At 37.5% G+C, this 15,977-nt stretch overlaps 1 protein-coding gene across 1 annotated transcript; it reads right to left on the bottom strand.

The window, feature by feature from the left end:
* Window positions 1-9,291: 9,291 nt before the first annotated feature.
* LOC116521356 (olfactory receptor 12D2-like) lies at window positions 9,292-10,224 on the bottom strand. Its single transcript, XM_032236035.1, has one exon. The coding sequence runs from the start codon at window positions 10,222-10,224 to the stop codon at window positions 9,292-9,294; it is 933 nt and encodes a 310-aa protein (XP_032091926.1).
* Between the last annotated feature and the right edge of the window lie 5,753 nt (window positions 10,225-15,977).

Raw genomic sequence — 15,977 nt, forward strand, 5'->3', positions numbered from 1 at the left:
TCTGGCAGTTTATGACATTTGGTGGCAGTTTATGACATTTTATGAATGAAGATATATTCTTCCAACAATTTTCATGTATGAATTGTCATGTGAAATTTAAAGGGAATAATATGTATATATTTATTAGTTTATAATATCCTTGTCCCATCTTTCTCTCAGAGATAACATAAATGATTCTGCAGATCTTCCCTTTCTTAGTAGTTCCAGACTATCTGCATATTGTGAAGGCCATGCAAGTCATGGATTAAGCATTTTGATTCAGTGAACATGAATAATTCATGCTTCTTTCAGCTCCTACCTGGATAGATTATGGTCCCCTGTATGCAGCCATTACCAGATCTGCAGTTCAGCAAAATCAAACTGTTTCCCTTCACTTATATTCTAGCAGAATATGCCACAGTCATTCTCCAAGAGTCTCTTTAACAGCACCCATTTAGGAACTATGTCCTGTGGGGAAATTATTCAGGACATAATATATGTATTCTATAATGGTTTTGAAAAATATAACTAATTAAACCTCAGGTGAGATAATGATGATTAAGCTGTTCCAATATGGGAAATAAAGGAAAATTGTTCTGGATCAGAATGGAAGCAAATTGCTGTATCCTCTAAGATCGATATTGTTGTAGTGAGAATGCCCTCTGCTAGCATTCCAGTCTCTACTCTCAGTTTTGGGAAATAATATGGGCTGTGAAAAGATGAAAGAGGATGATGTATACAAACTTTGATTTCAAAGATGGTAATTGCTCACAGTCTGTAGCCCATAAAAACTTCTATGAGAAAAAAATGTTAGTTTTTGAAGTATCACAAAACTGTTGTCGGACTTTTAAAGCATATTTTTTTTAAAAAAATTCCTAACATTTAATATATTTCAAACATTATGTTATGATGATCTGTATTTTAGGAAAATGTGTGGGTATTTTTTCCCATTTTTATATACCACCTTTATTACGTTTGTAAATAATGCAAGGTGGCAAGTATATCTTATATTCCTTTAACTCCTATTTTCCCCACAACAAGCCTATGGGATAGGATGGGCTGAGGGAGAGCAATTGGCCAAATATACATGACATGAAGCTCAAATGCTACTTAGATCCCACCCCAAAAAAGGGGTTTTGCACCCTCATATCCTCTACCTGAAAATTCCTGAGTAGTCTGAAGCAGTTTTAAGTAGTGTATTGTTTTTCCATCTTCCATATTTCCATTCCATTTCTTTTTGCCTTTATGTGGATGGAGGTGGAGAATATTGTGGCTGTTTGTGATGCAGCAAACAGAGGTTGATAGTGTCAGGTATATTATCATTCAAAGAGCATCTAAAACTGTTGGAGCCCAATCAATGTTGGCAATCTGGATCTTGGATCAGTACCAGAGATGGAGGCCACCTTGGATCACATCCCTTGACAATGTTGTAAATGATGCAACAGCACAAGACCAATGCTGTTTAGATCCTTTGTCAGTAGAAGATCTGTGGTACCTTCAAAGAATATTGTGGGGCTGAACTTTTGACTGGTGCTGGACACTGATCTATTGACTCCCACTTGGGGACTGGCACCTTAGCCTTTTAGCCTTTCATATTGTACCCTTGTGAATGTGAGGTGGAGTTGATGTGATATTTGTAGGGATTGCCACTGCTTCCTAATTGTCCCATCACTGTGTTATTAGTGATTAATGGACTAATTTCCTCACTTGTTATTCTGTGATGAGGCTGCATTATGTTTTGATTTGGTTTTGTGGCATTTTTGATGGCAGTGGGATTTATTGTGATTGGTGGATGCGTGAGTAAGAAGTAGATGAAGGAGGAAAATAGATGCCCTTCCTCAAATTGGGAATGAGTGAAGGGATCATGGGAGAGATGAAGTGACAGTTCCAAAAATAAACACCATACTGGGCTGAGTCAGTATGGCAAGATTCCATGGGCAGATCACACTGAGCAATGGAGGGCTTCCTGTTTTATAGGAATTCTGCCATTCAATCAACATAATCAAGTTTCTAGGCAAGGTTATTGGATCCTATGTGGTGCCAATGTCTGTTTGTAATTGCTGAATCCCAGATCAAAATGCCATAAATTAACACCGAGGGGCTATAATCCTAGGAGGAACACAAAGCTGATTATATTGTCTTGGCCAGAAAATTTATAATTACACATGATTCTGCAGGAAGCATAAGTATTTCTGGAAAGTCTGATGGCATCTTGGTTGAAGTCATGCCTGGCTGGAGTGTTTTTACTCAGCTCCTCTTCTCAACTCTGAAGCAAACCTGGCTGTCATGTTTGTAACTTCAGGGTTGTCACAAGGCAGAAGAGGGGACATGGTTGTCACAAGGCAGAAGAGGGAGGGAGGAATAATTAACTGGGGCTTTTCAGTCAAAACAAAAGTTTTCCTGTGGAAACCAAGGTAATTTCAACAGATGGCTGGAGGTGGTGGTGGAGGAATGAAGTAACCAAGCGACCGACCAGCACCTCTTTTGGATAATGTAACTGATGACTTGGCAGAGAGGGAAATTTTCACTTTTTAATTAGGTGAAAGCCATGGGAACTTTTAGAGTCAATTTTTACCAGTTGTGTCAATATGATGTATCCAATAAACTGTTCTTTGAGCAATCTGCCTCAGAATTCTATTTTGAATGGGTCCATTACTTGAAACACTGGCACTCCTTTCTGTGCTGATCCCTTATATACTTTTGTTCTCTGAGGAGTTCCAAGAGATGAAGATATCCCTAGATCCATGAAATTTAACTTTTACAGCTTCTTTGATAGTATATGGTATTTATTCAATTGTGCATTTTTTATTAAGCTTCTGAGAACCCATTATTAATGTTCATTAATTTGCTTTGCATGAAATTCCCAAATATTTGTTGAAACAATGCCAAGAGATACTAAGAAGACAAAAAAATGGAGAAAGTCATAAAATATCACAATCTGAAGATGAAAGCTGAAAGAGTGTGGGATAAACAATCCATATTAATACACTGTGCACAATTTCTTAAAAATCCTGAACTGCAAACATTTTACAAAACTACATTGGCAAAAAAAAACCCTCTCTCAGTTCAGGACCACAAAAGACCACGTGGCTTGGATCCCCACATATATTTAACATCAATATATCCTGTTACTTGGGAAGTACTTGATGTCTGTGAAATCCAACATCAACTGAAGAACTGGTAGATATAAATACACATTTCTCTGTATATTATATTTTTTCAGCTTTCTTGAATACTTTCTTGAATATTTGTGTAGATGTGACTTTCTTTCTGTCCCATACATAGATGCAAGGTACAAGTAACAGTTACCCTGTCCAATCATGTCCAATATAGGGTGTACTGCTCATCTCTATAGGTACATGGCATAACAAAGAGATGATAAGTTCTCTCTCTGGAAATATCATAGACAGAAGCAAGCATATAGCTGGACACTATAGGAATGTAGAAGATTCCCTTAAGTCAGGTAAGATGCAGATGTAGAGAAAGCTTTCCAATGGTTCTGTCATGATTGGACTTTTTCATTAGGAAGAAGTTTGTTCAACATTTATGTCATTCCAAAATCCACAGAGAACCCCTGAATACCACTGAGAAGTGAACATTATGAAAATGTTCAATATGACTTCAAAATCCTGCACAATATGCAATGGCACCATTGTATTTCTAGTTTCTGCCAAAATGAATCTATATTTAAACATGTCTAGTTTCTTAATTTTTTTATGGATCCATTAAAATGCTTATTCTGCTGTTATAGTTTTTAATATTGTGCTCAAATAAATGGATTAATGGTTGAATAGAATTACTTTTTGAATAAAATTTAATCAATAATATCAGGTCCTGAATAAATAAATAAAAAGATCCAGAATGATAAATGTGATCTATCATATTACAAATTATAAATGTGACTTATCAGAATGATAAATGTGATTTCTTCTGAGAAATTATTTAGTGTTTTTCACCTACAAACAGAAATCTTGCCAGAGTAAAGCTGCTATCTGCCCAACTGTGGGATTTACTGTTTGACATGTTAGGGAACCACCATTTTAACCATCTTTCTGGTGATCAATCTTTTCAAGCTTTGCTGTCTATTCCCTCCCAGAAAGAGCCCCTCCTTCCTGAAACTCTGGAATAAACTGCATCACAATAGAATATGTTCAAGTGAAAAATACAAATTTAGGGATAAATATAGATTCCAAATTTGAAAATCACCTATCATGTATGGAAAATATTGGCAGTTTTTTGTTTGTTTGTTTGTTTGTTTCTCCAAAGCCTGAAAATCTTTCTGTTCAGAATCTTTTGCAATACTGTTGAGAACCTCTTGCAATATTGATCCCCAGTTCCATTCCCTCCTCAGGGAATTAAGCCACTTCAAAAGAGAAGGGTTTTGTTCTAGAAACTTTCCTATAGCAGTTTTGATTTCTTGAGTCCTGACTGTGTAAATTAGGGGATTTAAAACTAGCGTGACTATACTGTATAATACAGTAATGATCATTTCTTTCTCAGAAGAATTACTAGCCAACAATGGTTTTTAAGCAAATCTAGCTTTTTTCAGCAATGGTGGGCTTGCCCTGTGAGAGGAATTTGGCATTCCAGTCAGCTCAATGCAAGGTTACTGGATCCTTAGTGGTGCTAAGTTCTATATTCTGCTGCTGTCTGCCAGGTCAACATACCATAAATTAATGGTGAGGTGCTGTAATCCTAGCTGAATAGGGCTATTACATTCCTGGAGAATTTGATTGAGATCTTGGTCATAGCCTGAAATTGAGAAGTTAGAGGGACTTTAGACTAGACTGTTCTTATGCAGCTTTTTTTCCTGTGATGATCACTTACATACTTTCATTTCTGTGTTGCTCCAGAAGATGAAGATATGCCTGGATCCTTGAAATGTAATATTAGGTAATTCATTTTTACTATGTGGCATTACAGAAGCTAATTATTCTATTGTGCATTGTTTTATTAAGTTCTTTGAAAACCTTATGAGTTTTTGTTTGAGGTTCCAAAATAAATGATATGGCAATACAAAGAAATAATGAAATACGATATAAAGAATTAGAAAATATCACACAGTACCATGAACTGAAAATCAAAGTTGTAACATTATAGAAAAAAAAACTACCTATCAAAACGTTATGTACCATTTAGAAAAGCTGTGCCTTGGCAAAATTGGCAATATTATGTTTTTCCATTATGGGCTAAATTACTTATATCCAAACATATATTAGAACGATACTTCTGAGGCCTTGGTAAATTTTTGATTTGTATGAAACACAGCACCATCTAAAGAACTGGCAACTGTAAATTCACATTTATATCATTATATCATTATACCAACATTATACGTAATGTTTTTCTTCTTTCTTGTCGACATTGTTGTGTATATGTGACTTTTCTCTATCTGTCCCATATATAAAAGCAAGTATATTCAAAGTTTATTAAATTCCACAATAATGTTATCCAATGGAAGATACTATCTGTTACATGAATCTGTAGAACTCCTCACTAAAATGGGGATTGGGAAGAAATGTATTGTTTTTCACCATATTTCATCATATAAAACTATTAAAATGCTCTGAAGATACACATCACCGTTTCTTATGTTTTCTAAAGATGGAAATCTTTAAGCTCTTATACAGTGGTCCAAAGTCTTCTTGCTCAATGGTCCAAAGTCCTCTTTTCTGATGAGAGCAACTTTTGCATCTCATTTGGAAACCAAGGACCCAGAGTATGGAGGAAGAATGGAGAGGCCTATCAAGCACAGTAATCCCACGGTCATTGAACCAGGTTTTGATGCTTTTGGCAAATGTTGCTCTCATCAGAAAAGAGGACTTTGGACCACTGAGCAACAAGACTTTGGACCATTGTGCTTCATTAAGTCCAGGGTCAATGCAGCCGTCTACCAGGAGATTTTGGAGCACTTCATGCTTCCTTCCGCAGATGAGCTTTTTGGGGATTCTGACTTCATTTTCCAGCTGCCCACACTGCCAAAAGCGCTGAAACCTGGTTCAATGACTGTGGGATTACTGTGCTTGATCGGCCAGCAAACTCTCCTGACCTGAACTCCATATAGAATCTATGGGGCATTGCCAAGAGAAAAATTAGAGACATGAGACCGAACAATGCAGAAGAGCTAAAGGCCGCTATTGATGTATCCTGGTCTTCCACAACATCTCAGCAGTGCCACAGGCTGATAGCTTCCATGCCATGCCGCATTGAGGCAGTAATTGCTGCAAAAGGGGCCCAAACCAAGTACTGAGTACATATGCATGCTTATACTTTTCAGAGGTCCGATATTGTTCTATGTGCAATCCTTGTTTTATTGATTGCATGTAATAGTCTAATTTTCTGAGATGGTTTTCATGAGCTGTACACCATAATCATCACAATTATGACAAATCATGGCTTGAACTATCTCGCTTTGCATGTAATGAGTCTTATCTCATATATTAGTTTCACCTTTTAAGTTGCATTACTGAAATAAATGAACTTTTGCACAATATTCTAATTTTTCGAGTTTTACCTGTAAATAGAATGTTTTGAGTTAGAAACTTCCTTATGATTGATTTGACTTCTTGATTCCTGAAGCAATAAATAAAGGAATTTAAAATTAGTGTAAGTACAGTTTATAACAAAGAGATCTTAATGTCTTTCTCTGGAAAAATCTCTGGCAGAAGCAAGCATGTAGTTGGATACTACAGGAATATGGAAGATTGTCACCGCAGTCAGATGAAATGCAGAGATGGAGAAGACTTTCCAGTGGTACTTTTTGATTACAAAGAAGGTTGCTCAACTTGGGTTTCATTCCAAGGATAGTTTTCAGAGCCAGCATTATGAATATTTTCTCTGAATGATAGGAATTTCCAATATAACTTCAAAATCCTGCACACTGATCAATGATACTGCTGTATTTCTAGGTTCTGCCACTTATATATGTACCGAATCCTATTTTGTGATTTTTCATGGATCAATTAAAATGCTTATAGACTGTTATAATTGATAATTCAGCATACAAATATATGAATTATGGTGGAACAATCTACTGTTTGAATAACATTCAATCAATAATGTCAAACCCAAAGGAACAAGAATGATAAGTGAATGTCCTGAGTAGTTCTTCATCTTTTTTCACCTTCAAACAGAAATCTTGCCAGACTAAAGCTGCTTCCAATACAATTATAAGATTTGTTCTATGACATAGAGCTCCTCCTTCCTAAAAATATGCAATATATTCCATCTTAGTAGAATAGATGTTTATAAAATAAAAATGTAAATACAAATTTAGGAATTTCTAAATTGGTTTCTCAAAAATAATATTCCTGTTCAAAACCTTTTGCAATTTTTTAAAATGTCTTTAATTCTAGTTTTATAGAATGTAGGTCTACAATGGGGGTAACTGTCACACACACACAGAAACAGACACATAGACACAGACACACAAAAAACACAGACACACAGACACACACAGACTAGTCTCCCTTTATTTATTTATCAGCACAAATAAAAAAAACCACAAATATAACAAAGGCAACAGTAAAAATATTGGGTTTCTGTCGTGATGGACTCTTGTGACGAGCCGGATGATGGAAGCAGTTAGCTTCCTCCCATAATTGGGGCTTACCAGGGGTTGTAAAAAATCATTCATTCATATATATATATATATATATATATATATATATATATATATATATATATATATATATATATATATATATATATATATAGAGTTATTTGAGAGCTAAATAGCTTGAAATAGATCTATACTAGTCTCCCTTTATTTATTTATCAGCACAAATACAACACAAATGTAACAAAGGCAACAGTAAAAATATTGGGTTTCTCACTGGATGGTCTCTTATGACAAGCCGATGGACAGAGAATGGAAGCAGTGAACTTCCTCCCATATTTGGGCACACACCAGGGGTTGTGACTTTATATATCATCATATAAAGCTCCATCTACCAATCAGTATGCAACTTTAGCGGAAGCCACCGCTATATTACATCCCAGGCAAACTTCTTAGCCATTAGGTTAGCTTCCTCCCATAATTGGGGCTTACCAGGGGTTGTAAAAAATCATATATATATTTTTACAACCCCTGGTAAGCCCCAATTATGGGAGGAAGCTAACTGCTTCCATCATCTGTCAATCGGCTCGTCACAAGAGTCCATCACGACAGAAACCCAATATTTTTACTGTTGCCTTTGTTATATTTGTGTTTTTTTATTTGTGCTGATAAATAAGTAAGGGTAAGGCTAGCTGATGAGAGCTAAATAGCTTGAAATAGATCTATACTAGTCTCCCTTTATTTATTTATCAGCACAAATACAACACAAATGTAACAAAGGCAACAGTAAAAATATTGGGTTTCTCACTGGATGGTCTCTTATGACAAGCCGATGGACAGAGAATGGAAGCAGTGAACTTCCTCCCATATTTGGGCACACACCAGGGGTTGTGACTTTATATATCATCATATAAAGCTCCATCTACCAATCAGTATGCAACTTTAGCGGAAGCCACCGCTATATTACATCCCAGGCAAACTTCTTAGCCATTAGGTTAGCTTCCTCCCATAATTGGGGCTTACCAGGGGTTGTAAAAAATCATATATATATTTTTACAACCCCTGGTAAGCCCCAATTATGGGAGGAAGCTAACTGCTTCCATCATCTGTCAATCGGCTCGTCACAAGAGTCCATCACGACAGAAACCCAATATTTTTACTGTTGCCTTTGTTATATTTGTGTTTTTTTATTTGTGCTGATAAATAAGTAAGGGTAAGGCTAGCTGATGAGAGCTAAATAGCTTGAAATAGATCTATACTAGTCTTCCTTTATTTATTTATCAGCACAAATAAACACACACACACACACACACACACACACACACACACACACACACACACACACACACACACACATATATATATATATATATATATATATATATATATATATATATATATATATATATATATATATATATAATCTCATGAGAACTGAGAAGGAAGTGCTTTCTCTAATAAGTGAAAATCTTCCTTTTCAGAAAGTTTCCTAAGTCATAAACATGTAGATCTAAAATGGGGAAGGGTGGCCGCAAACAGGTCTTATGGAATGTATGAATAAAAATGAAGAGATATACACGCTTGGCAAAAATTAGAAGGCTCTTGAGTTGGACACTGGCTGTCTATAACATGGCTGTCTATAATAAATAGAAGAAGACTATACAAAGCATTTAGTGGTTCCAAAAATAAAAATATTTTAACAATAATGGTCCAAAGTTCATTTCATTTTCAGAAATACAGGGAACTAAGCCATTTCAAAGGAGAAATTTCTTTTTTACAATCTTTCTTAAAGCAGTTTTGACTTCTTGATTCCTCAGTGTGTAAATCAGGGGATTTAAAACTGGTGTGATTATGCTGTACAACACAGTAATGATCATATCATTCTCAGAAGAATCACTAGCTGAAGCAAGCATATAGTTGGAAAGTACGGGAATATAGAAGATGGTCACCACACTCAGATGGGATGCACAGGTGGAGAAGGCTTTCCAACGGTTTCGCCATGACTGGACTTTGAAGAAGAGGAAGGAGATGATGTAAAAATAGGAGAGAAGTGTGAAAAAGAAGGGACTAAGAGCAACAGGACCAGTAACAAATTTCAGAAGGTAGAAATTGAGAGTTGTGCTACTGCAAGCTAATTTGAGGATGGGCTTGATATCACAGAAAAAGTGTGCAATAAGATTAGGGCCACAGAACCATAGCTGAGAGATCACCACTGTGTGCATTAAGGCATGAAAGAAACCAGCAGCCAAAGTGGCCCCAGCTAGAGTAACACAAGCCCATTTATTCATGATGAGAGTATAACGCAAAGGGTGACAAATAGCTACGTATCGATCATAGGCCATGACACCAAGCAGCACAGCCTCACTACTGCCCAGGAAGTGGAAGAAATGCAGCTGAGTGAGGCAGCCAATAAAAGAGATTGACTGATGCTTTTTAAGGAAGCCACTAAGCATTTTGGGCACAGTCACTGTAGAGTAGCATATATCCAATCCAGAAAGGTTTCCCAGAAAAAAATACATGGGGCTGTGAAGCTGAGGCTCAGCCAGAGTGACTGCCAGGATGGCCCCATTTCCTAATAAACAGACTATATAGAACAGCAAGAAGAGTGTGAAGAGAACCTGTTGTAGCCTGTGATCCTTTGTTAGACCCAGAAGAATGAATTCAGACACTTCTGTCCAGTTTTTCATCTCTGAAAACATACACAAAAAAGTGAGCAATCAGTTAATTGCTCTATAAGGAAACAAAGATTTGGTGCTAGGTAGGAAAATGGACAGCCATGCTCCGGATGTTTTTGTTTGTTTGTTTTGTTTTTTGTCTTCACTCATGAATCAATAATTTACATTCAATCTTTAAAATTAATGTTTCATTATTATTACCTATGTCAAGGAATGCACATGTAAAATATTTGGTGTTCCTAATGAATGTGGTTATTCAGACATTAATTAGCAAAAATACTGTTAGATATTATACTCTTATTTTGTTTTTTTTAGCGTTTCAGAATCAAGAAAAACAATGAGTGAAAATGGAACAAGAATAAACAAATTAATAATATTTAATAGTAACATTTTTATTTATTTCAATTTTATAAACCAGGGTTTATCAAAGCTGTAAATTTCTGGCAAGACACCAACTAGAAATGAAAGCATATATTTTAAGAGGGCAATATTTAGAGAAAGCCATTTTTGCCTCGTTGTTTTTTATTTGTTTTTTAAATGCATTTCAGATTTTCTAAGGTTATACATAAGTCTGCCTTCCCTGTCCTTGGCATACAAAAGAATTTTTAAAGTGAATTTTCTATGAGTGATCAATTGTAGTAATACAAAATAATTATTTTGTTATTGAGCTGTGGTGGCACAGTGGTTAGAATGCAGTACTGCAGGCTACTTCTGCTGCCTGCAATTTGGCATAGGTTCAATGTTGACTTAGCCTTCCATCGTTCCAAGGTGGATAGAATGAGGACCCGGATTGTTGAGTGCAATATGCTGACTCTGTAAACCATTTAGAGACTGCTGTAAAGTACTGTGATATAAGTCTAAATGTTGTTACTATTCTTGTAATTCATTTTAAGGATCAGAAGATTCAGCTTGAATGGAAAATTGAGGTGCAAATACCAACAACTATATCACAGGCTTATTAGTTCTATGTTGTCTGATGGATGGTAGTATCTGCATAAGAAATCTTTAAAATTCAGGCATTTAGGGTTAGGTAACTATTTTTGCAACTGTTCTTCACAAGTTATCTTTCAGCTCTGGTAGTAAAAATGGTGAGATTCAATTTCTCAATTTTCAATAGATATTGTGTATGATTTATTAGATGAAATTCAAATAATGATGTTCATTTATGTATTTGTTTATAATATCCATATGCTATCATTCTCTCATAGATACAAGGCAACATAAATTATTCTGCAACTGTTATCTTTCTTAGCAGTACCAGACAGTCTGTATACTGGGTACAGTATGTAAATGGGAAAGCAACTATGATTCTATGCACATGAAGAACAGGTACAATTTTGAAATGTTCCCTTCATGTCCTACCTGGATAGGTTATGATCTTCTGTATGCAGCCATTACCAGATCATCAGTTAAGCAGGATCAAAATGTTTCCCTTCAGTTATATACCACCAGAATATGCCACAGTCATTCTTTATAAATTCTTGTTAACTACACTCATTTAGCAGAGCCACCTATTTTTTAACAGATTATTTTATGTTGAAAATGATTCAGGAGATGTGAATCTTGGGACATAGGCATACTATAATGATGTTGAAAATATTACTGATTAAACCTCAGGGGAGGTACTGATGATTAAACAGTTTAAATATGGGAGATAAAAGGAAATTGTGATGAATGGAAGCAATTTATTGTATTATCTAGGATATTAATTGTTGTTTGAATGATGGTAACTGTGATTTATAATCTATGACCTATTACTTGTCACAGAAAAAGTGTGTAATAGGATTAGGGACACAGAACCATAGCTCAGAGGTCACTACTATATACATTAAGGCATGAAAGAAGCCAACAGCCTACATGGCCCCAGCTAGAGTTACACAATGCAGAGGATGACAAATAGCTATATATTGATCATATGCATGACACCCAGCAGTACAATCTCACTACTGCCCAGGAAGTGGAAGAAGTGCAGCTGAGTGAGGCAGCTAGTCAAGGAGATCAACTGATGCTTTCTAAGGAAGCCACTTAACTGCAGATGAATTATCACATCAAATATATATATTATATTATATATATATATATATATATATATATATATATATATATATATGTATATGTATATGTATATGTATATGTATATGTATATGTATATGTATATGTATATGTATATGTATATGTATATGTATATGTATATGTATATGTATATGTATATGTATATGTATATGTATATGTATATGTATATGTATATGTATATGTATATGTATATGTATATGTATATGTATATGTATATGTATATGTATATGTATATGTATATGTATATGTATATGTATATGTATATGTATATGTATATATATATATTTAAAGTCACAACCCCTGGTATGCCCAAATATGGGAGGAAGGTCAAACTTCCACTCTCTGTCTTCGGCTCGTCACAAGAGACCATCCAGACAGAAACCCAATATTTTTTACTGTTGCCTTTTTGTTACATTTGTTATATTTATGCTGATAAATAAATAAAGGGAGACTAGTATAGATCTATTTCAAGCTATTTAGCTCTCATCAGCTAGCCACACCCTTTTTGGGAATCGAACCTGTGCTCTATTGCCTCTTAGGCAGATGTGTTAACCATGAGCTACAGAGCTTGACTCCTTATCAGCCAGCCAGGGTGAGAGGTATATATTTAAAGTCACAACCCCTGGTATGCCCAAATATGGGAGGAAGGTCAAACTTCCACTCTCTGTCTTCGGCTCGTCACAAGAGACCATCCAGACAGAAACCCAATATTTTTTACTGTTGCCTTTTTGTTACATTTGTTATATTTATGCTGATAAATAAATAAAGGGAGACTAGTATAGATCTATTTCAAGCTATTTAGCTCTCATCAGCTAGCCACACCCTTGTTGGGAATCGAACCTGTGCTCTATTGCCTCTTAGGCAGATGTGTTAACCATGAGCTACAGAGCTTGACTCCTTATCAGCCAGCCAGGGTGAGAGGTATATATTTAAAGTCACAACCCCTGGTATGCCCAAATATGGGAGGAAGGTCAAACTTCCACTCTCTGTCTTCGGCTCGTCACAAGAGACCATTATATATATATATATATGAACAAAAATCAGGACAGAGATGGATGGAACTCAGTGGTGGGTTTCAAAAATTTTCAGAACCTCTTCTGTAGGTGTGGCCTGCTTTGTGGGAGTGGCCTGTCAACCATGTGACTGGGTGGGAGTGGCTTGTCAGCCATGTGACTGGGTGGGAATGGCTTGGCAGTCATGTGATTGGGTGGGCGTGGCCGACTTGTAAATGGTGAAACTCACTTAACAACACTCTTGCTTAGCAACCAAAATGTTGGCTCAGAAATGCTGGTATTTGAAGCACACAAGTCTTAAAGCTGTAAAGTTACAAGAACCTTGCACCCCTAACCCTTTAGAAAAAAAACCCAGGGGTGTTCAAACTTGACAGCTTTAAGACTTTAAGGTTTAGATAGGACTCTTAGAGGTGGGCAGGGTGATTGGTGAGCCAGCCAATCATTGACCTGCAGGTGGGGCAAGCATGGTGGGGATGTGGTATAATTCCTATAAGGAATTTAAATTGTATACAAGTTGTGAATCTAGTTATACACTGGGCCTTGCACCACTTTCTTGGAAGGGTTCCGCTTAAGTCTGTTTTCTCTCATCTACACCCTTAATCCTTTCAGAAAGGGCAGCCACAGCATTATTAGGTTTACCTGGGATGAAGATGTAAAGCTGTGTGTCATCATCTCATTGTGTCAAATGATCTTATGATTTCATGTAGATGTAAAAAGAGCAGGAAAATACTGAACTGGATGTATCACTTATTAACATTGATTGGAATTGGTTTTATAAAAAGGAGCCACACAAATCAATTAAACAATTCTGAAGATGGTCATTATCATTTTTTATGTTCTTCAAAAGTAGAAATATTTCATTTAAAATGAAGGAATAATAATTATAGTCAAATAAATGATGTACAATAATAATGCATACATTTATACTAGATTGATAATTTGTGATCTTACATACATTTGAAAGTGAGGACTATGGAAGTGATGCACAAAAACTTTGCAACCAAACAACATGCTATACATGACTGAAGAAGGTTCTATGTGTTATGTATTGTCTGTCTTTGTTCAACCAAAAGAGAAAAAAATATTCTTTTTAAAGAGAGAGAGGGGGGAGGGGGGAGGGAGGGAGACAGAGAGAAGGAAAGGGAATAAGAAATGATGTACAGAGATTTTTGAGTTTGCGGAAATACCACCCCAAGAAAATAGATATTAAGAGGTGGAAGACACCTGCAGCAATAGAAAAAGAAAGGAAGAGAGGAAATTAGAGGAAAAGGAGGGAAGGAAGAGAGAAGGTGAGGAGAGGAAGATGGAAGGGTGAAGGGGAGAATTATCTGGATCCCTTTCAGTCCGGTTTCAGGCCTGGCTACAGCTTTGGTCGCACTGATCGATGATCTCTGGCGAGCCAGGGATAGGGGTCATTCCTCTATCCTGGTGCTTCTTGACCTCTCAGCGGCCTTCGATACCATCGACCATGGTATACTTCTGCGACGGTTGCGGGAGGTGGGAGTGGGAGGCACTGTTCTTCGGTGGTTCTCCTCCTATCTCTCGGACAGGTCGCAGTCGGTCTTGGTCGGAGGACAGAGATCGACCCCTAGGCTCCTCAACTTTGGGGTGCCACAGGGTTCGGTCCTGTCCCCCCTCCTATTTAACAACTACATGAAGCCGCTGGGTGAGATCATACGCCGGTACGGGATTAAATACCATCAATATGCGGACAGCTGTATCTGTTCGCCCATGCCAACTCAGTGAAGCGGTAGAAGTGATGGGCCAGTGCCTGGAGGCTGTTAGGGTCTGGATGGGAATGAACAAGCTGGCGCTCAACCCCGACAAGACCGAGTGGCTATTGATGCTCCCTCCCAAAGATGGTCCAGCTATTCCATCTCTCAGCCGGGGGTGTGTGAAATTATATGCCCCTCAGAGAGGGCTCGCAATTTGGGAGTCCTCCTTGATCCTCAGCTGACTCTAGAACATCATATGTCAGCTGTGACCAGGGGGACCTTTGCCCAGGTTCACCTGGTGCACCAATTACAGCCCTACCTGGACCGAGAGGCCCTTCGGATAGTCACTCATGCCTTCGTCACTTCAAGACTGGATTACTGTAACGCGCTCTACATGGGGCTGCCCTTCACGAGTGTTCGAAGATTTCAACTTATCCAGAACGCAGCCACACAAGCGACTGTGGGTGCACCTCGGTACACCCATGTTACATCTATCCTCCGCGAGCTGCCTATTGGTCTCCGGACACGCTTCAAGGTGCTAGTCGTTACTTTTAAAGCTCTACATGGTATTGGACCTGGGTACTTGAGAGACCGCCTCCTGCCAGTTACCTCCCAAAGACCTATTAGATCCCACAGATTAGGCCTCCTCTGAATCCCAGCTGCCGGCCAATGTCAGCTGGCGACTCCTGGGGGGAGGGCCTTCTCTGTGGCTGCTCCGGCCCTCTGGAACGATCTCCCTGTGGAGATCCGGATCCTTACTACCCTTCCGGCCTTCCGCAAAGCAGTTAAGACCTGGCTGTTCCCGCAGGCCTCGGGCAGTTGAACTATCCAGCCCCATCCGAGGTTATGGCTGTTGTAGAATTTTAAGTTGTTGTTTTTATTTTATTTTTTGTATCCCCTCCCTTTTTTATTGTGAGCCGCCCCAAGTCTCATGGGAGTAGGGCGGCATACAAACTCAATAAAT

Source organism: Thamnophis elegans, chromosome Z (genome assembly GCF_009769535.1).
Source record: "Thamnophis elegans isolate rThaEle1 chromosome Z, rThaEle1.pri, whole genome shotgun sequence".
Taxonomy (NCBI): Eukaryota; Metazoa; Chordata; class Lepidosauria; order Squamata; family Colubridae; genus Thamnophis; species Thamnophis elegans.